At 42.0% G+C, this 23,143-nt stretch overlaps 1 protein-coding gene across 1 annotated transcript; it reads left to right on the plus strand.

Annotated features, from left to right (window-relative positions):
• The first annotated feature begins 11,586 nt into the window (after positions 1-11,586).
• MS3_00002043 (uncharacterized protein) lies at positions 11,587-21,203 on the plus strand. The gene is made up of 4 exons (XM_051209597.1): positions 11,587-11,777; positions 11,818-12,833; positions 12,882-12,936; positions 12,973-21,203. The coding sequence occupies exon 4, from the start codon at positions 14,724-14,726 to the stop codon at positions 15,264-15,266; it is 543 nt and encodes a 180-aa protein (XP_051075053.1). The 5' UTR covers positions 11,587-11,777; positions 11,818-12,833; positions 12,882-12,936; positions 12,973-14,723; the 3' UTR covers positions 15,267-21,203.
• Positions 21,204-23,143: the final 1,940 nt, after the last annotated feature.

Here is a 23,143-nt window from a genome sequence, read left to right on the forward strand (position 1 = left end):
AGTAGAGCCTTTGAACTTTTGTCAGTTATTTTATTTTGTTTCCTTTCTGTTCATCTAAATACCCAAAGTCTGCTTATATTCAAATTTATTATTATTATTACTATAATGATTGATCCCCGGATACATGAAATATTCTTCCCTTCCGTTCTCTTCTCTCTCGTTCTCTTTTTCCTTCCACATATATTCTGTTCGTAAACATCCCAAGTTTATAGCTAGACACATTATCTTGTGTTGCACCTATGTAAATTAACTTTACACATTAATTTTATGTTCATCACGCATATATGACCCATACAAATTGATATTTGAGGATTATTCTCTGCAATTAATTGATACTTTCATAGCATTATTCTACGCAATTACTGCACAAACTCTTATTCTGCCGACAAATCTTACTGCATAGATGATTTGTTTTCTTATTTATTTATTTTACTTGCTTCGTGATACACATATATTAACTCTGCCTGTAGCTCTTCTAGGGCTGCCACCGGTCTCAAGCCCGAATAGACAAAGAGGGTTAGGCGTAGGGTGGGTAACCCAACCCCATAAAAAATAACCTTGCTAAAACAACGCTAATCATAATAAACAAACTAAACCGTTTGAAATATGCACTTCTAGTTGGATGATCTTCCAAGAGAATTTAAACGCCTCATGGTGAAAGCCGAGATACTTCGAAAGTCATGGACTGGAAAAAAAGAATACTTAGTCAAAATACCAAAGAAAGGAGACCTGAAAAAATGTAAAAACTAAAGGGGAACCACATTGCCATCGGTACCAGGAAAAGTTTTCAACAAATTGTTACTGAACCTGATGAAAGATTTAGTAGACGCCAAACTCCGAGATCAACAAATCGGATGTCGTAAGGATTGGCGCTCACAGACGAAGTCGTGACACTACAAATCGACGCTGAACAATCAGATAAATGGAACTCGTCGCTATACATCAGCTTCCTTGACTATAAAAAGGCGTTTGGCAGTGTGGATAGGAGAACATTATGGATGCTTCTTCAACACTAAGGGGTGGATACCTGAGAAGATTGTCAATACTATCCGGATTCATATGACGGGCTGCAGTGCAAAGTCGTGCATGGCGGAAAGTTGACAGATGCATTCCAAGAATGGGCTGGAGCCAGACAAGGCTGATTACTCTCTTCTCTTCTTCTTTCTCCTAGTGGTTGGCTGGATTATGAGGACCTCGACACCTGATGGGAAGCATGGAATATAATGGATGGCTTGGAATCAATTGGAAGATCTGGACTTCGCAGATGACCTGACCCTTCTATCCCATACAAACGAACAAATGCAGGTGAAGACAATCAGTGTAGTAACAGCCTCTACATCAACAGGCCCCAACATACACATAGGAAAAAGCAAGATCCTCAAATACAAAATGGAGAACAGTAATAATAATATATTTCTGCATGAGCAGGTACACACCATTTTTACAAGCATGATCTACAAATCACAACATTTGTTGGCTCACAGCATGCTTCCTAACTCATTAAGTTTATAGTTGTTATAAAGTAGTTTCAAAGAGCTCTTGCTGTAAACTATGACCCTAAGGAGACACGTACGTCAAGTTTGTTCCAGACGTCAGTAGTAACCAAATCATGCTTGGTGGAGGAGTTCCGGAAGGGGTGAAATCTTTCACGTACCTGGACAGCGCCACCAATGAACCAGGAAGATACAACGCGGACGTAAAAGTAAGGACTGAAAAAACAGGGGTAGAATTTTCACAGTTGAAGAACATATGGAACTCAAAACAACTGTCAGACAACATTGAGGTTAGAATCTTCAATACGAACGTCAAAACAGTTCTACTGTACGGGGTTGAAGCTTCCAGAGCTACTTCAATCATAATAAAAATGTGCATCTATATATAAATAATTGTTTGCGCAAGATACTCCAGATCCGTTGACTGGATACCATCAGCAGCATCCTACTGTGGGGAAACAAGCCAGCTTCAAGATGGAGAGAAAATTAGGAAAACATTCTGGAAGTGAATAGGATATACGTTACGGAAATCACTAAACTGTATCAAGAGGCAAAGACTAACTTGGGATCCTGAGGGGAAACGGAAGAGTTGAAGGCCACAGAACACACTGAGTAGGGAATCGGAGGCAGATATGAAAACGATGAATAGCAATCTGAAATAACTGGAAAGGGTTGCCCGGGACAGGGTTAGATGGAGAATGATGGTGGACAGCCTGTAAATTTGTTATATACTTCGTTATCAATACTGCTCTACTAATAGACCTAGTCTTAAAATTGTAGATTTGTGATGATGTAACTGCCTGATCTACAAGACCTTATGTGGAAGTCACATCATTGTCTACATAAACACTTCGCATCCTAACAACCACCAATATATGGTGGATAACACATTTAGTCTAGAGATAGAACAATATATTTAATATGAACAAAAGATGTGAGAAACACTCAAGAATGACCACGCCTGCAAGGCCAAGCCATGCCATCCGATTAATTGAATTCATTCTTCACCTCGGAAAAAATTATTTGGTGCTTCATGGAAATCAACATCTCATTACTGAACCCTTGGTTTTGGTAATGATAAGACAGTACCCATGTATGCTTTTGTTAATTGTTTCCGTAAAGTGCCCTAAAGTGTATTCAGTGAATGGGTAGAGAGAATGTTCAAAAGTATGTGATTCAATTCGTTGATTTCATATAAGAGAAACTTCTCATCGAATGCATTCTATCTTATTCAAATGGTTCAAATGGTTGTGGACGGAATAGAAGAAGCTTTCGCTTAACAGGCTTCCGTGTCTAGTAGCAGGGGATAACCAAATCCTCCAGGCAGGAACCTAGGTATGTCAACAATAAAAGAGGAACAGAAATTGGTAAATCATAGTATGATGCTGTCCTTGGTCCTTAAGAATAGGTCAAGTTGCCTCTTGAAGAACTCCCGTGAAGTCGCTTGGACTAGCTCGGCTGGCAGCGAATTCCACCTTCTTACAACTCTTGAGGAGTAGAAGTTGTGTCTACATTCCGTCTTGCTTTGTTGTGTTTCCAGTTTCTGGGTGTTACCCCTTAGGTTATTATTCGAACTAAGCTTAAGTAGGTGTTTGAGAGGATGTCCAGAAGTGTTAAGAATACTATAAGCCATTAATAAATCACCTCTAAGACGCCTATACTCTAATGGGTAAAGGTTTAGTGATTGGAAGCGCTCTTCATAAGGTTTAAATCTGAGTCTTCGAACTGATTTCGTGGCTCGCGTAGAGCGGGATAGTTCTTCCAGCACACGACTGTCATACTCGATGTCAGCAGTGGGCTTCCTATATATGACTCCGACTAGGCACCTCAAAGTAGCAGACAATCTTACAGAGCACCATAATAACTCATCAAGATTGTTAAACTCATGGTTGTGAACTTGGTGTACCTCCAAGCAAGATCGTATGTATACGGCTACTCCACCTCCAATTCCTGTTTTTCTGTCGTTGCGTAACAAAGACATTCCAGGTGTTGCTAGCTCCTGGTCCGAGAACTGAGAAGATAACCAAGTTTCAGATATTCCTATCAAATGAACCTTATTAGCATTACTAAGTTCACGTAGCGCATCCATTTTATTTGGTAGACTCGCGGCGTTCATGTATAAGCAGTTTATGCTTTCAATTTGAAACGTGTGAGCTTCTCCTTCCTGTTTGTCTGTATGAGCCTTATGTGAATTAACAGGTAGTCTACCTATATAAGGTTTGTCGAGTTGGTAGGCGCTGACGTTTACACGTCTTTTTTATAAACAAGACAGTCCACAAGTGGAATGGTCAGCTCCAACTTGCCTTTGTGTTTGGTCCTAGCTTCATATGGCCTGTCTGGGTGCATATATCAACCATCACTTATTATGATATCTGAAGCCTGGACTAACAGTAATATTTCCGACCGAAGTATATCTCTTGATAACTATTTTCTATATAGAAGCGATAGATTGAATGGACGAGGCGGAGGATGCCTTATTTACGCTCACTCTAGCCTAAACCCACTGCTATGTGATATGCCTGAACTAAACAAACTGAAGGATTCGGTGTGGATTGTATTAAAGCCGTCGAATTCCGTTACCTTACTGCTCGGCTGTGTTTATCGTCAACCTAACGCATCAATAGATGAAATAGCAGTATTTTCGGAGGTATTCACACTAGCATCATCCCTTTCATTCACAGGCAAGCCCATTTGTGGTGACTTCAATACGCCCGAAATTTCTTGGCTGCCAGCCAAAGCGCCGAGACGTTATGAATCATTTATTGAATGTCTAGAGCTTGGACAATGGACTCAGTATGTCGATAGCCCTACCAGACATCAAAACATCTTAGACTTAGTCTTTACCAGTGGCCTAATCCCCAATACTTTGTATATTGGAAAAAAAGTTCCTAGGTAGTGATCATAGCATTGTCATATGCAGCCTTAATGTAAAAACCACAACCGGCAGAAGTAAAACCGTAACACTTCGTAAAAACTATCGCAAGGTTGATTGGAATAACTTCCACAATTATCTAAGAAGCACTGATTGGAGAACTTTCTTTACCTCAAGCAATACGGACACATTAACCAATATATTTTATCACAACGTCAAAAGTTTTCCCAGGTTTTCCGGTGTATTCAGGTTAAGCACCTTGTTGTTTAGATTTGAGTCCTCGAACTGATTTCGTGGCTCGCCATTGGATACGCTCCAAAGTGACCTTGTCCTTTTGGAGTGAGGGGGGAGTACTATGTTTCCGTACTCTAAATGGGGACGGATAAAACTGTTGAAGATTAACTGGAAAGTTCGTCCGTCAAACTGTCCAAAAATGCGCTTCAACGTTACCAGTGCAAGGTTTGCTCGGAAGGCATTTTTGTCACAGTTAGCGTAAGACTTCAAATCATGGGGCACCAGGACTCCTAAATCTTTTTCGACTTGGGATACTACTAGAGAGGAGTTTCCTAAGTTGTAACTGTAGTTTGCGACATGTCGCAGATGGACTAGTTTACACTTTGAAGTGTTAAAGGTAATTCCTTTATCGTCTGCCCAACTTTGAAGTCGAGTCAGATCCTCCTGAAGTGCCTGTATATCGTCTTGGTTGCGTATCTCTCTCCGAAGTTTCACGTCGCCGGCAAAAAGTAATAAGTCTGACGTTACCTGTTGAGGAAGATCATTTATGTAGATCAAGAAGAGAAGAGGCCCTAGTACTGAGCCCTGGGGGACCCCAATAGGACATTCCATAGCCTGAGATAAAGTGAAGTTAACCCTGACCTTAAAATGTCGATTTTTTTCAGATATGAAATTAGACAATCATTTAGAGGTGGTCTGATATCCAATCGTTTGAGCTTGTTGATAAGACTTGTATGGTTAACCCTATCAAAAGCTTTTGAGAAATGTAGGTAAATGATACCAACCTTCCCCTTGTGATCGAGGATGCTTGTCCATCTGTCCACCGCAGTCAGCAGGTTGGTTGTACAAGAGTCACCCTTCCTGAAACCATGCTGTTGGGGTGAGAAGTTTAAGGGCAGAAAATAGTCATGCATATCACCGCATATCAGGGACTCCATGGTTTTTGAAGGTATAGAGAGAAGAGCCACCGGTCGGTAACTTGAAGGTTCGCTGCCTTGACCTCCTCTGAAAATTGGTGTGATGTGAGCCAGCTTCCAATTTTCCGGTAGTGTGCCTCAGCTTAGCGAATGTGAGAACATCACGCTAAGCGTCGTTGCCAGGATTGAGGCTGCCTCCCTCAGTATGGCAGGATGAGCCATATCCGGGCCAGGAGAAGTATCTAGTCTTAAGTGCTGCAATTTCCGGAACACCAAGTCAGCGCTTAGGTTCACTTCGAAAAGTCCTGTGGAATTGCAGATGAAACTGTCGTCAGTAAAGTTGATGTCAGCCGGTTGAAATGTTTGAGAGTAATGTGCCGCCAGAAGGTTAGCGGCGTCGTCATCGTTGTTGGTCGGGCCGTTAAGACCTAGCAGTTGGGAAACCCCTGTTTTGGCTTGACGAAGAGAGGCTGCATAACGGAATAGGCTTCTAGGGTTAGAGGCAAATTTGTCCATAAGCTTTGTCTGGTACTGAAGCCTATCTTCTCTTATAGCCTTCGTGCATATGTTCCTGATATGTTTGTATTGCCTATACACTCCGTCGTTATCAGTTCGTTTGTATTCCGCCCAACAGTGCCTTTTGCGGCTTACCAAGCGAAGGGTACGGTTCTTGATTACTGTAGGTGGCTTGCAGCTTTTGGGAACCGTTTGAGGAACTGAATGGTTTGTAGCACATAAGAGCGTGTGCAGTAAGAAGTCCCAATGACCGTCCACATCGAGTTGAGGGTGAACATCCCAAACCACCTGTTGTAGATAGTCATGTAGAGCTGGCACATTCAGCTGTTCAAAATTACAACGCAAATTATTGTTGGGATACCCTAGCTTAGTTTTGATGACAAAACTGAAGGCTATGACGGTATGATCGCTCTTTCCCAGAGGAGCCAGGATTGAGAGGTTGTCAACTAGAAATCTTCCGTCTGTAAATACACAATCTAAGCGCGATGGTGTCTGACTGTTTCTCCAACGAGTTGCCGACCTCACATTTTCATATAAGCCCAAGTCGTCGATGAGGTTGAAGAACCGAGCTTCAATTGAGTTGTCGCCTCCAGTGTACGTGTGTTCCGCGTAGTTGACTCTAGGGAGATTAAAGTCCCCCAGAATCAGGATGTGTGTGAAACCGAGACAGGTAAAGCGGGATAGTCCTTCCAGCATACGACTATCGTACTCGATGTCGGCAGTTGGCTTCCTGTAAATGACTCCGACTAGACACCTCGAAGTACTAGACAATCTTACAGAGCACCATATGGATTCCTCAAGATTGTTAAACTCGAGGTTATGTATGTGGCTACTCCGCCCCCAATTCCTGTTTTTCTGTCGTTTTGGAACAAAGTCATCCCAGGTAATGCTAACTATTGGTCCGAGGACTGAGAAGATATACAGGTTTCAGACATTCCTATCAGATGGGCCTTATTAGCATAACTAAGTTCACGTAATTCATCCAGTTTGTTTGGTAGACTCGTGGCGTTCATATATAAGCAGTTTATGCTTTCAATTTAAAACGTGTGAGCTTCGCTCTGTTTTTCTGTATGAGCCTTATGTGAATGGACAGGTAGACCACCTATATGAGGTTTGCCGAGGTGGCAGGCCCTGTCCTTTACACGTTTTTTTATCATTTAGACAGTCCACAAGTGGAATGGTCAGCTCCAACTTGCCTTCGTGTTTGGTCCTAGCTTCATAAGGCCTATCCGGGTGCATGTGGATTCTAGGTGTCAATCGACGTCTGTTGGAACGAAATGCTTCCAGAACTGCAGCCGCCATGTGGGAAGATGGGAAGGTTATCTTCATTAGACAGGGTCTAAGATCACCGTCCTTTTTGGCTAGTCTCGTCACATGCTCAGTCAGTATGTGTTTGAGCCTCAAGGACTGTCTGATGAATTTCCATTCCCTGATGTCAGAATTTGATTGAGTAGGGTCTGCATTTTCCGGTAAACCTTGCTCAATTATGTTTCTTCCGCGGAAGAACTTCCCGCGAGATTCTTTGGGGGTGTTCCGTATGATATTGCGCTCAGAGTGCAGTATGTCGGGCAATATCCTTAACTTACCATCGGATTTCAGCAAGTGACTTGCTAGCAAGACGTCCTCTACGTCGGTAGCATTCTTATGTGTTACTCGGAGAAGCGTCATGTGATTTAGATGCTTAGAATCCTTTCCTCGAGTGAGCCGGGTGACCGTTAAAGGCTCTATTCTAGGAAGTTTTTGAGTATTGGGCTCTTTATTGACTGGACGAACAATCTTGGGGGTAGACTGTGCGACCAAATCACCAGTTATTTTCCGTGCAGCAACACTTGGGTTGCTCGGCTTAGGCGGTGATGCCTGGTTCTTTTGGGCTCTCTTAACGTGGGTCGAATCGCCTACAGGGTTCTTGGGAACCACTGTTGTGTTCAGGGACCCTGAGCTGGGAGACCCGAGTTTGCTTAGGGAGTCTAATACCGTCGACGTAATGATGGTGCTGAGCCTCGACACGTGATCATTAGTGTTGATGGATGATCCATCGATGGTATACCTGTCGACATTCCTATTTTTGTATCCGTCGCACGCTCTTGTTTGTCTACCAGTTTTTTTAATCGTTATCCAAGTTAACTGACAACTTATTCCGAAGACCTGTCAGTAGGACAATGATGTTACTCAGCAAGACTACAGCGTCCGTGCTGTACGCGACACATACCCACTTTTGGTCTGACTTGCTGAGTCTGTTGTAATCAGTTGCTGTCAGATCTGTGCATGCTTCGTGGAACCAACCTTTGCAGTTGTCGCGCTGCATGCCAGTTGTAACAGCAAAACGGCATCCCGGACGTTTGCATGAGTTTTTCATGATTATGTTGAGGCAAACTATGTTATAGATGCTTGGAAAAGCCTAAGACCTTTAAAAAACACTAAAAAGCACACTGAAAACGGACAAAAATGGATAAAACGAGTGGTATAAACTGAAACTAGTCTATACGTGAAAAACAAAAAAAAAAGATTAATAAGCTGGGGCAAAACCACAGGTAACTATTAAATATGGTGAAACTAAAAAAAATTAATCTACCGAACGTATAGCTCAGGATAGATTCTTTAGAACTGAAATGGTACTTTTGTTGCGTAAGAACACAGCAAAAGTTTGATAAATGCAAATCACGTTAGGACTAAACTTCCCGTTCGGAAAGCGCATGACAGAAGACCTATGAAAATCCTTACAAATCTATGTAATAAGCGCTAAGACTAAGAAATCAGAAAGTCAGGAAATATGCCGAATTAGCACCTAAGTGATTTTTTAAGATACAAAGCTTGGTACATCATGCCCTATGACTCGAATCAATCTATGCGCTGTAGCCGCAACCAACTTATCTCCCGCTTCCTGAGTACGGTCAATAGGGCAAGTATTTCAATAAAGGCTGGGTAATCAAAAGTGATGCTCAAAATGACAGACCGTGTAAAACTGATCCTATACCCAAATTAATAATTAACAACATCCGGGAACTGTAGGCGGATATTAAAATGCCCAATCACACCAATTACCTAATATTCTATGTTATGACCGGGCCAAGTATTTTGGCTCAAGATCACCTACAGTAATGGATGATTTGGCTTGAAATTGGCACACTTTAAGACCGAATAAGCAATACATTTCACTAAAACTTCTAAAATAATTTTCGGTATGCGACACTTGCACACAAGCCGCTGGTAAACTATTTTAGCTTAACACTGACTGATGAATCAAACACAATCTACGTTCAGGAAAGGACGTAAGTCAGCCGAGCATATAGCAGAAGAAACTTGAAAATAATGCAACTTTATGGTGAGGGCCAGTGAAATGTCGTTGGGTCCCTGCTAAACCACACGGCAGTCGGGTCACTGAATATCGAATAGTTCATCGATTCTCTTCAAGGTTAACAACAACCAACACGCATCAGTCACTTGCATGCCATGGACTGGTTAATACAGCAGTAGTCGCACTTTGTTCTTTTGCCCACTCTTTATAATATATTTTTGTAATAATGTCCTTTGTGTTGCACGGTCACTGAAGTAACCATAGTGTCTTGATACGACGAATGGATAATCCGTGTTCGGTACTAACAGCAAGGTGTGATTTCGACGTTGGCTGTTTGGTCACAACACTCTCTTCTATGTAGGATACTTAATTACTTACCTACGCCTGTTACTCCAAATGGAGCATAGGCCGATGACCAGCATTCTCCAACCCACTCTGTCCTGGGCCATCCTTTCTATTTCTGTCCACTTTTCATTTTTCTCATGTTTGTCTCCGTTTCTCGGCGTAGTGTGTTCTTTGGTATTCCTCTTCTCCCCGATATATATTTGTTGGCGATCTCGTGATATCGGAATAATACCGAGATCGTGCCAAAGGAGTACAAGCGAAACTACTGAGCAAACGTAAGTTCGTGCAAGGTCACAACCGACGGAAGGAAGAATGTCTTTAGTACAGTTAAACAAACAAGTATAGTAAAATAACCAGTGGAACAAATGGTTATAATAATAGTTCTTTCCATTATACCAATTGCGTTCTCTTGATAAAAGTACGTCACTACAGGAGCCCCCCGCTAGAAAGGGTTTAAACTTTCGATTTGTAGCGATTTCGTTCGTAAAAGTGAACGGCAAACCTGCGACTGTAGGACGTGAGGGTTGGCAAAACAGGAAGCGATCTTCGATCCTCGAGTTGCCACCAAAGGTCTATAACGTAGGACGGTACCAGGATAATGGTGCTGTATTTGTTGTTCGAGTTAGAGTACCACACCAGGGTGGTTTGTATCCAGGATCTGAGAATTGCGTTCGTAGGGGTGCGGACCAGAAAACGCTGCCGACGTAGGATGAAACCACGTTGAGCCAGGGAACCAGAAACGACCATAATAATCAATTGCGAGACCAAACACATGCTAGGCAGATTCGAAACCAGAACATCGACTGAGTACGTTGACAAGAGCGTGGTGATCAAGCCAGCTTTCACGTAAATTGACTGAAGTCGACGGTACCGGACGGGCGATGGTCGGAGGTGTGGGCTCAGGATTAAAAAAATCAAAGAAAAAGGGAAAAGGTGTAGCATGCATGCAGTATAGAGGTAGAGTCCTAAACCGTATTCGTTGTTCATTGTGCAGTTTGTCTCGAAAGCGTACGGGTGAGCGTACTCGACAATCGGAACGTGAGACGGTGGTCTCGTTCGTACTTCGAGAGCCTGCAATTTCATCCGAATTCAAGGGCGGCGTGATCTGCTGATCTGGACTGAATTCTCGTCCGTAGATGGTGCAGGTGACACGCACTGTTGACTGGAACGTGAGATGAGGTATCTGATGTATCTAGCGTGGAATCTGAAGTGGGTGTAGAGATCCTGCTAGTATGTTTGATGGGTCTAGCATTGAGTCTCAACTTATAAGGTAGGGCACTGTCATCGACGTATGCTGGTTTGAAATGATCAATGCTGACGATCTCGACGCGGCCATGACGATCAACCTTGAAGGCCTTTTCGTGATGAGAAATCACGTGAAAAGGTCCTTCAGAAGGCTGTTGCAATGGTTTGCGTGCTAAACCTAGTCGTATGAAAACATGCGAACAAGTAGATAACTTTCGATGGAGAGCGACCTGTCGATGTTGTATTCGAGTTGACACCGGAGGCAGTGTTAACATGAATTCAGATAATCGTTGGACGTACTTTGAGTTACCAAAATCGTTGCTGATCCGTGGTGAGAAAAATTCCCCAGGCAGACGCGAGGTCGTGCCATATACAACTTCAGCGGCGGAACATTGAATTTCTGCCTTTAAGCTCGTCCTGATACCTAAGAGGACGAGCCGTAGGGTTTCGTACCAGTTATCGTTGTCGTGTGCTCGAAGAGCACTTTTAAGTTGGCGACGAAACCTTTCAACTAAACCATTAGAAGCTGGATGGTAATAATAATAATTATATATATTTCTGCATGCGCAGGTACACGCCATTTTTACAGGCATGATCTATAAATTACAACATTCGTTGGTTCACAACATGCTTCGCAACTTATTTAGTTTATAGTTGATATAAAGTATACCCGTAGAGCGCTTGCTGTAAACTGTGACCTTGAGGGGACGCGTACGTTAAGTTTGTTCCAGACGTCAGAATTTTCATAGCTGTACCCTCAGAGCGAATTTCTGAAGAAGAAAAGAGAAACAGAAGAGCAGCAAGGCACTTGGATATGAACGCCAAACGTCGCTTAACATTGTGCAGTAGAGCGGACAGAGGTATAATTAACAAGAATAAATTCATATTATCTCTTGTTAGAGCGAAATGAAGTCAGAGGCTCCATATTAGAGAATGTAGTAATGAAGAACAATGAATTGTGTCGTTTAACGAGTTGTAGTAAGCCCACATGAAGGAAAGGAAGTCAAGGCTGGTACAAGGAAAGCGGTTTATTCGAAGGGTGTGTGTATAGAGGATGAAGTGGTAAGAATACTAATGACTATATCTTTTGTTGTCTAACTTTTTTTCCTTTTTTTGTTTATCCGGTGCTAGCCACACAATCTTAGTGTAAAAGTCCGAGTTAGCATGTTATAGGTTGTCTTAGTAGAATAGCTAATCCAGCATAATATTGGAAACGTGAGTCTGAGTGGTGAGCGTAGGAAGACAATCTATATCAAAGATTGATTGACTTATTCTCAATCATAAAGTGCTTGATACCTTCAAAGTGTTCTGCCCCCACAAACACGGGTGGATTGAAGTTATCACCCTCACTAACAGTGCTTGCTGGTCAGTACCTCCGCCCTCCCTCCTTTTGTGATGTTAGGCTCATTTATGCTTATTTTTTTATATATGTCATACCTCACACAATCCTCTGTGTTTCACATCCTGTTGGAAAGCACTATTTCTAAAAGTACCATTTTACAAGCTTATCAGGCAGTTACAGGTTATGAACTGTGGATAAGGCATCGATGCAGTGCTTCTGTTGACCATATTATAGTATAGTTTGCCAATCAGAGTATAAGCATTAAGTGTAAAATCCATTTTGAAGGTTTTGTGTGTTGGTGAAAATCCCTACATGTATATACTTGTACTTTGTTCCTATTGATCCCCTTAGTTGTACATTGTTGTATTTTGATTACATTTGAGTTGTTAATACTTGTATTTTTTATTATAGTTTTTGTTTTTCTTACGCATTCACTAAGTTTGTGTTTCTTCCTGAACTGCATCTGTGTTGTTTTACTTGACACTTGTTCTTGGCGGTGGCCGTATTGATTTGCTCCTCCTTTTGTGTGTGCTCTATCCAGTCAGGATAGAATAACGTTCATTTGTTGTGAATGGTAATTTCCCCTCATCTTCTATCAACTTCTTTATTTATTGTAATCTAGATTTGATTGATTGAACAATTATTGGTTGAATAGCCGGGTGGTAATATTTGTTTAGGTAACGATTTACATTTAAATTTATGATGAATTATAGAACCGCTAGTTACCCGATTACTGGTTCTGATTTCGACGGGAAAGGGCGCGTGTCTAAAATCCCCGGTAGGCTATTCTTCAACATCCAAACCGTAGTTTGGATTCTACAGTTCTAAACAATTATAACTTGGCCGAAATCCTTTGGCAATCGTTCGCGGATTTTGATTATTGTTTCTGGAAATATTTGGTCCTTTCGTTTATAATGTGGAAGGAAATCAAGCTCAAAGTTCGTTGATGTTAATGAAGAATCCCCTATTACCAAGCAAGTGCCTTTTGATGTCCTTAAGTGTCATGGTTCAGACTCGAATAGGGTTGATTATCATGGTAGTGACTCTAGTCTTAATTCGATGACAGATGACGTAAAAAATCTTAGTTTAAAGGAGAAGCAAAGGCTTGAATTACCAGGAAAGAGCGTTTCGCCTATAGCGCCTGTTGTTGGTCTAGAACTTCCAACGGTTGGATTGAGTTATTTCGATGGACAGCCGAGAGGGTACTGGATATTTATAAGGCAATTTGAGACCTATGTAGCGTCAAGAGTCACTGATGATAGCCAACGTTTGCTCTATTTGATGCACTATTGTAAGGGCAAGGCGAAAAGAGCTATTGAGGGTTGTGTCATGATGGAAGCATCCTCTGGTTATAAGAGAGCAAGGGAAATTCTAAAACGTTTGTTCGGACAGTCTCATGTAATCGCTCGAGAAACATTAGAAGACTTATTCAATGCTGTGAATTTTGATTATACCGACGGGGAGCAACTATCAAACTTGGCTATTAAAATGGAAAACTGAGCCATGGTCTTGGAACAGATGCATTATGCCTCTGATCTAAATTCCTTAGTTACTTTGGAAAGAATAGTGAGACTCTTGCCTCAACCTATGCAAGCCCAGTGGGCGGACTGGGTGGATAGATTGACCGAAGATGATAGAGAGCCGACGTTTCACGAACTCACTCAGTTTATCACATCGCGTGCGAGAGTGGCTTGTAGTAGATTTGGACGGTTAGCAAATCGTTCAAGAAAAGGACATAACGTAAAGACGAACTGTCACGTGCAATCGGAGCAAGGGAATAGTTCGACAACGAAAACTAAATGCAGTATGTGTTCCTACGACCATGCTATTTATAAATGTCCACAGTTCTTAGCGCTTACAGTTCAAGACCGATGGTCTCACGCTAAAAGCAAGGGTATCTGTTTTGTCTGTCTTAGACAAGGACATAAGGTTAATGAATGTAAGATGACAAGGCTCTGTAAGGTTGACAGTTGTGAGAGGAGACATCACGCTCTGCTGCACACTGACTCGACAAGCAACGTCGTAAATGATAAGCCATCATGCCCGGAATATAGGAAAAAGAGTTGTTAATCATACCAGTAAGATACAGACATTAGAGAACGAAATACGTAAGCCTTATGACGTAGAGTTTTCAGATGCATATTCAAGTGATAAATCATTATCGGTAGACGACAAGGTGGCTATAAAGATTGTGGAAGATGGTACGCGCTTCGACAACGGACATTTTGTAGTTTCTATACCGTGGAAAAAGAATCCAGATATGAAAGTGGATAATTATGAAGTAGCAAACCGTAGATTACAAGGTTTGAAGGGTATGTTGTCGAAGGATGTCAGTCTGCACATCAAGTATACCAAAAGTACTGAAAGTGATTTTACTAAGACTTATGCGGAGAGGGTCTTTGAAATATATCTGCAGTCTTATTATCGCCCTTGATGGCATTTACCTCATCATGCAGTATTAAACATGAAAAAACCAGATCTTAGAGTGGTCCTTGATTGTGCCGCCCAGTTTGCAGGGGTTCCCCCAAATGATATGATTTATCAAGAACCCGATACCACCGCTGAGTTAAGGTGTATATTAATAAGTTTTCGCAAGGAGGCAGTTGCAATCCCTGCAGATGTTGAAGAAATGTTCATACGAGTGAAGGTCCCTGAGTCTGATCGAGGAGCTTCAAGATTTCTGTGGTGGCAGGAGGGAGACATGTCGAGGGAACCATCCGAGTTTCAAATGACATCCCATCCATTTGATGCCACATCATCGCCATTTTGCGCGAACTTTGCCCTGAATAAGACGGCCCAAATATTCTCTGACGGTTATGATGGTTATGTTGTAGATGATGTCAAGAATAATTCCTATGTTGATGATTGCTTGATATCCATTCCCACTTGTGATCAAGCAAAGAGTTTCGTTAAGCAGATAAGTGAATTATTATGTAGAGGAAGTATACAAAAAATGACCGATCTTGGTTCAAATGTCCTACTTTATTGCATGGCGAATTTTATTTAACAATCACTGACTGTCCGGAACCTACTCATGACGATATTGAATTTAGAAAAACTGCTGTGGTTAACTTGAGTAGTATGAAGTACAACATGACACCTATTCTCTCTTATTATTCCGAGTGGTTGAAATTAGTCAGAGTTGCAACCTGGTTTAGAAGGTTCATCGAATTCCTGATGGTACTTCGTTTACCGAGTTGTGAAGGATCCGTTCATCTAGGATGTTTAAAGGTCAAAGAGCTTGACATTGCCAAGCGTAAGATTTTATTGATGGTTCAGAGAGAAGTGTATGGAGAATTACTTAGTGAATTTAAAAACAGCAGTAAAGTAGTAAGTCATGATGATCTGAAAGGTTTTTCATTGATAATGCTTGATGGGTTACTCTGCGTTGGATGTCGACTAAGATACTCAGATTTCCCAAATGCTTTTAAACATCCAGTAATTTTACCCAGTCGATACTTAGTGACAGAAATGATAGACATTGTCATAAAGAACAAGGACACATAGGAAGATCATTAGAAAAAGGGTATGGATATGTGTTTACTTGTTTGCAAACATGGGCAGTACATATTGAAATGATGTGTAATTTGATTACTGATTCATTTTTAATGGCTCTATTGCGTTTTATTGGAAGAAGAAGGAAACCTCCAGAGATTTACAGTGTCAGTGCGTCAAGCTTCGTGGGGACAGTTTCTGAGTTAAGCAAGTTTGTGCAGCAGTCGAATCAGAAGATAAACATTGAATTATCAGCGAGGCCCTCATCCAACAGCATGGGTGGAGTTTGGGGAAGAGTGATTAGGTCTATATCACGACTGTTATCGTTGATCACCAAAGAACAGGTGAAGCAGGTCTCCTTGAAGCTTTGGATTAGTCTTTGTTATTATTAATGTAGTTAGGTCGAGTAGGCGTACTGTTGTAAGTCCTACTCGTTCCTATGGTGTGATATGTTATATAATGAACCATGACCGTAGGCATCAAGGTAGCTTGTGTGGTATGGAGGGATTTTGGGGGCCGGTGTAAGATCCATTTTGAAGGTTTTGTGTGTTGGTGAAAATCCCTCCATGTATATACTTGTACTTTGTTCCTATTGATCCCCTTAGTTGTACATTGTTGTATTTTGATTACATTTGAGTTGTTAATACTTGTATTTTTTATTATAGTTTTTGTTTTTCTTACGCATTCACTAAGTTTGTGTTTCTTCCTGAACTGCATCTGTGTTGTTTTACTTGACACTTGTTCTTGGCGGTGGCCGTATTGATTTGCTCCTCCTTTTGTGTGTGCTCTATCCAGTCAGGATAGAATAACGTTCATTTGTTGTGAATGGTAATTTCCCCTCATCTTCTATCAACTTCTTTATTTATTGTAATTTAGATTTGATTGATTGAACAATTATTGGTTGAATAGCCGGGTGGTAATATTTGTTTAGGTAACGATTTACATTTAAATTTATGATGAATTATAGAACCGCTAGTTACCCGATTACTGGTTCTGATTTCGACGGGAAAGGGCGCGTGTCTAAAATCCCCGGTAGGCTATTCTTCAACATCCAAACCGTAGTTTGGATTCTACATTAAGAATGGTATAATGTAGGATGGTTGTTTATTAAAGCAGGCGAAAAAGTATAGGAGTGTATGAGTTGTAGATAAGGTAACGAGTGATGAAATAATATTAATTGATAGTCAACATAGTGCGCAGAAGAGTAAAAAGCTAATACAGGATAAACAGGAAGAAACTCACAGTAACTTGGTGCTGATGTTATTTTGTGTTGTCCTAACCAGTTGATTGGTAACAGGCTCCATAGATGCAAGACCACTGGTAGTAGGCAATCGATTGTGCGGTCCTCTTGACTTTCTGAGGGTGGTAGTGAGTGTCCCTTAGCGACCGAGTTTAGTTGAACAGTATCGATAGGTTCAGTGAGTTACCTGTCTACTTCAAGTGAAAAATTAGGGTGGAAAAAGTAACTAGTACAACTGCAAAGTAGGAAAAATAAGGCAAACTGAACTTGAAGTCCAGTTTGGTCTAAACATAGAGAGAGCCTATGATGTCTGAGTGGGGCACAGATATGTTCGTACGTGCAAGATCAGTGCAAGTGAGGGCTTGATCAAGCAGTTTTACAAACGTATTTAGTTCGTCTGTCACGCGAATTTCGGAGGGAAGACTGTTCCATATTATGGCATACTTGATTATGAAGAAGTTATATCCCGAGTTTTTGATCTGTATTTCTCAACCTTGACTGTAGATACTTTGTTTCGAAGTTCGTGTTCATGTAAATCTCTAACAAGAACTATCTTATATGTTGAATAAGTAAGGTTTTTAAGTAGTTTAAAGTAGAGAATCAAATTAGACCTGTCTTCGTTTCCAAAGGGGTTCTATTCCTAAGATTTGGCATCGGGAACTATGGTCAATGACTGAGTCAGTCTTAATTATTTTGCAGGTGAATTCTCGTTGTATTCCTTCCACCTTTAGTATATCAGATAGGCGTAGGTTGGAAAATAAGGACGAGCAGTATTCAACGATAGGTCTTACACAAACCTTGTAAAGAAGGATATTAGATTCATTTTGATAGGAATTACGGAGGATGAAGCTAAGCAATTTCTGCATTTTAGATGCTTTGGCTGAGATGTGCTCAGAGAAATTAAGACTGTGTGGGCAATGTACCCCTAAGTCAGCTACTGATGCCAGTCTGCGCAATGTGTGATTGCTAAGTGTTAGTGTTATTTTAAGAGACGTGTCTCCTATACATAACCAGCCGCATTTCTCTGTGTTGAGCTCTAACCTCCAGCGTTTGCACCAGTTGAGGTCATGTTGGATTGTTTGCATAGTACTACTTAAATCGCAAATGTCAGTTTTATAGATGACTTTTAAGTCATCGGCATAGAGGTAGGTCTTACCTGTGCTAAAGCACTTGCATATATTGTTGATGTAGATTATAAAGAGCAATGGACCCAAGACACTACCCTACACAACACCACTGGTTATTGGTCGAGGTGTAGACGTTGTAGAGTTTATCTTGGTTGTTTGATATCTGTTCGTAAGAAAAGACTTGATCCATTGCAAAAGGGGATTTATAATTCCAACTGACTTAAGTCTGTTGATTAGAAGATTATGACGTGTTTTATCAAAGGCTTTCTTAATATCGAAGTATAGTATAATAACTAGTTTCTTCTTGTCGCATATACGAGTAACCTCGTTAAAGAAGTCTAGTGCGTATGCGTTCCGTACCAAGCAGCCGGGTCAGTGAGGAGAATAACGCGGACTCGAATTGTTGTCCTTGGTCAGTCGTGACAATCGAGGAATAACCGTACTGCGCTGTCCATCGTTCCACAAATCAGTGAGCAACTCTCCGCCGTAATGGATGTAATAGGAATAGCTTCGGGACATCATGTAAAACGGTGGATGCACATGAGTATGTGATCATACTCATGCGATGGTGGAAATGGTCCCACAATGTCAGTATGAACGTGATCGAGTCGAGCATCAGGCGTAGCGAATGTGCCGATGGGGTCAGCTACATTCCTGTGCACTTTTGATCGTTGATATTGTAAGCATTGCTTCACTCACATACGGACATCATCCATAGACGGCCAGACGTATCGTGCAGCCATGAGGCGTAATGTAGCTGCGATACCTGTATGAGACAGTAAATGCAGGGCATCGAACATGAGACGACGGTAAGCAGAGGGTACGATGGGTCGAGGAAGACGGACAGAAGTATCACACAGGTTAGTACCTGATCTAGTAGCTAGGGCTACTTCCTGGCACTGAAAAGTTGTAGAATGTTGTTCTTCTGTACAGGGGCTATCTCTTGCTTGGGCGACAGCCATAGCAGGAAGATCGAGCACCAGTAAGGCAACCGCATTCACTAGAATACGTGGCAGAGCATCGGCAACATAGTTCGAATCGCCTTTAATGTGACGAAAGTCTGTCGTGAAATGAGCGATACAGTCCAAATGTCTGCACCCTCGTGGTGAGTGGCGATCAGACTTGGTATGCAGAGCATATGTTAAGGGCTTGTGGTTGATGAATAAAATGAAATCACGATCTTCTACTGCGCGCCGGAAATGTTTGGCAGCACAGTAGGCTGCTAGTAGTTCTCGTCTCTGTGGGAGTAAGGCGTCGTGAGAAAAATTTGAGAGGTTACCAACTGCCGGAGATGTTCTGTTGCATAACGGCTCCTACAGCAAAATCTGATGCATCAACAGCTATACTAGGCGAGTCTAATGGGTCAGGATGAGTGAGGAGTGTGACTTGAGAGAGAGAGCTGTTTTGATCTCTGAAAATGCAGTACGTGCGGCATTGTTCAATTCTAATTTGCGTGGATTACCGCGAAGTAAATCGGTTAATGGTCGCAACCGTTCTGCCGCGTGTGGGATGGAACGTCGATAGAAGTTAACCAAACCGAAAAATGCATTCAGTTCCTTGAGTGTGGACGGTACGTTGTACTCCTTTATTGCACGTACTTTGTCCTCTCAAGGTGAAATACCCTCTTACTTAATGATGTGACGCGAGAAGATTATTTCTGGTTTGCCAGATTCACACTTGTCCGGGTTGACTACTATTGTATTATCCGAAAAGCGTTGGAATAACAGTGTAAGGTTTTGATAGTGTTCATCTACGTTTGATGATGCGATTAGCAAGTCATCAATAAAGACGTAAACGAAATCAAAGTCTCGTATCATGCTATCGATAAACCTTTGGAAAGTTTGAACAGCATTCCGTAATCCAAATGGCATTCGTAGGAACTCAAACAGACCGAAAGGAGTCGTGATAGCGGTTTTCTTGATATCTTCAAGAGCGACTGGGATCTGATGATATGCTCGTACCAGATCGATCTTAGAAAAGATAGTCGTGCCCTTGAGCGATGCGATGATGTTGTGCATGTGGGGAATGGGTGTAACTACGTTTAACGCTCGGTAGTCGCCAATTGGTCTCTAACTAATCCCATCCTTTTGGCGCACCATGTGAAGAGGTGAGGCCCAATATTAAACGTATATTTTCTATTGTCTAATTATCAAGTAACTAAACTATGCATATTCATATTCCTCTTATTATAAGCTTTATTTTGACCCACAACCTATTATTATACGTTTTACCACTGTTGAGTTATACCCAGTATATTAATTACTACCTCCCTCATTCACAGCCACATCTGTCTAATTCTTGTACAAATATTGTTTCATATTTTATTGGTACGTTGTGATCTGTTTGGTTGATATATACACTCAGGATGTTTTAAATATAATGGTTCATATCGCAAAGACTGAGACTTGTGTTCTGGACTTAACTGGTTGGGCTAGGCAGGAAGCAGGGTCAGTCAGGACTCTAAGCTGCTCGCATGTGTTTCACGCGTCCTTGATCCGATCGATAACTCGCTGCTTCTGATTGGTGTCTTTGGACTATAACACAAACTCACGTTTAGCGAAAGCCAAGTTTTCCGGTGCCAGTCGGCGTGATCTTGCCGTGACTAGGGGTTCGCAGGTGACTATGTAGTGTACCACACGATTTGTCACCGATGGAATCTCCTCGAGTGGTTTAGTTAATTTGGGGAATTTCTCGAATGAGGCATGGAATATATCGTCACGCGAATAAAAGACGCCTAAGATTCGGTAAGCGTTTTTTGAGCTTTGAAGCCCATGACTTTGCTGTTCGACGAAGTATCAATTAACTGCAGCCTACTTGAATCGATTAGCACTTCGTAGTGCTGTATGAAATCAATACCGAGTATGGCTGTGGGAACATTGACAATGATGAACGTCCACAGATACTGTTGTCGGTTGCCCAGGTTGACCGTCAGTTGTCGTGTACCATAGGTAGGAATGGCTGAGCCAATCACAGGGCGTAGTTGAAGCGTCGTAGCTTGTGACTTACTGTTACCAAGACTTATGACAGAAACGTGGGCACCTGTATCTGCTAGGTATCTAGCGTTCGTGCGATAATCGTGCACATAATATAAACGGCCAACCTGGGGTGAGGGGCCAGCGAGTATGGCCGCATTTACTCGCCAGCTCGAAAGTTTCTCGCCTTGTATGAGCACGGGGCTCGATAATGGTGGGCACCGGACCCGAATGAGCGGTGAAACCAGCATCAAACCACACTCTCTTCCGAACCCGCCTTTTGGCGTGGCTTGGAAGATGCCCGCGTTGAGCGAGTGGTTGCAGCTTTCCGAGAGCGTGATCCGACTTGAGGGACGTAGGGCTCGGGGATATCACAACGGTCTCGGAAGTTAAGACGTGTATGAATACGACCGCTCCTATCACCCTGAACCGGGAAGCGACTAGCTTTGATATCCACGTTCGAACGTGACGTTCAGGTAACTTTAAAGTTGACTCGAATGCCAGTCCTTGCCAATATTTTGTCCGCTATGAAGGCCACCTGGTTGAGTAGCGCATCCTCGAGCAGGGCCGTGATCGTTGGTTGGATGTGTGCTGGTAACGATTCGAGCCAAAATTACTTAACAATTTCAAAATCAGCTGCCGTGGGTCCTGCAAGAGATTGCAGGTGCGTGAGGTGGTGGCTCAGCTTAGCATTACCTAGGGGGTGACGTGCTAATAATGTCCCCGACTGTTCCTCCCTACATGGGTGGAAATGTCTGAGGATCGCCTCCTCGAGGCGGTCATAAACTTTAGGTACATTGCGGTTGGGGAAAACCTCACGGACAGCGACTATGTGATACATTGGTAAAGATTCCAGAGCGTAGGCATATTTTTGCCGTTGGCTCGTAGTGCGGAGGGTCTCGAACAGAGACTTCAGTGCCGCGAACCAAACTTCCGGATTGTAGGGTATAGAAGACAGGTCGAAAGTGGACAACCTGTACGTCAGAGTTCATAATAATAATACCATTCCTATCGTTATCGGTCATCTCAAGTTGTTGACAGAATATTATATATTGAAAAAAAATGTGGAAATGTGCAACAGACGTGAATAGATAAGTAATAGACTCACTGCAATTGGCTTTTTGGGAAGATTTGACCACGATTGAAAAGTGTTCTTAGTTTCGCGTTCAACATTTGTAGTTTGGCGTCGAGTCGCGTTTGACTATGATCACCACTACAAGAAGATTGCGTACCAGAACAGGCTAAACCTCCGGGTAAACCAGAAATCAGAAGGTGACTGAAGGTTGTGACGATATATATTTGTTGGCGATCTCGTGATATCGGAATAATACCGAGATCGTGCCAAAGGAGTACAAGCGAAACTACTGAGCAAACGTAAGTTCGTGCAAGGTCACAACCGACGGAAGGAAGAATGTCTTTAGTACAGTTAAACAAACAAGTATAGTAAAATAACCAGTGGAACAAATGGTTATAATAATAGTTCTTTCCATTATACCAATTGCGTTCTCTTGATAAACGTACGTCACTACAGCTTTTCAAATGTATTTTCGGACCTGTTCATTTCTTACTTCTGAATTGAATGATTCAGTATACTTCATTCATCGTCTCTCGGTGTTTCGGAATGGCACGAAAGTAAGACGACTGCCACATGGGTCAGTCCATGGCATACTAATAACTGATGCGCGTTGGTTGTACATGACCTTGGCAGGGAACGATGATCTGTTCGACATTCAGTGATCCAACTGCCGGATGATTTGGCTAGGGCTCAGTGACATTTCACTGGTCCTGCACTACGTTTGAGAATGTTGTGAAATTCCGAATACATGTGGCACCTTTACTGTTACCTAACAAATAAGGTAGTACTCTGATTATTAGTTCAACAGTGTATTCGTGTTTCATATCTCATATTTGCTGATAAATTAAGTGACCAGAATTGATTAATTTCAAACATATTTCGCTAGGCGACTTGAAGAACAACAAAGTTTGCACGAAACCTAGATCACAGTCGTTGGTCTTCAAGAAATCACCTCACATAGTAATTTTATTCCAC

This window comes from Schistosoma haematobium, chromosome 1, assembly GCF_000699445.3.
Source record: "Schistosoma haematobium chromosome 1, whole genome shotgun sequence".
In the NCBI taxonomy this organism is placed as follows: Eukaryota; Metazoa; Platyhelminthes; class Trematoda; order Strigeidida; family Schistosomatidae; genus Schistosoma; species Schistosoma haematobium.

Bases quoted from the DNA above. Each gene is read 5' to 3' on its own strand.
- MS3_00002043 (XM_051209597.1), top strand. From the start codon at position 14,724: ATGAAAAAACCAGATCTTAGAGTGGTCCTTGATTGTGCCGCCCAGTTT.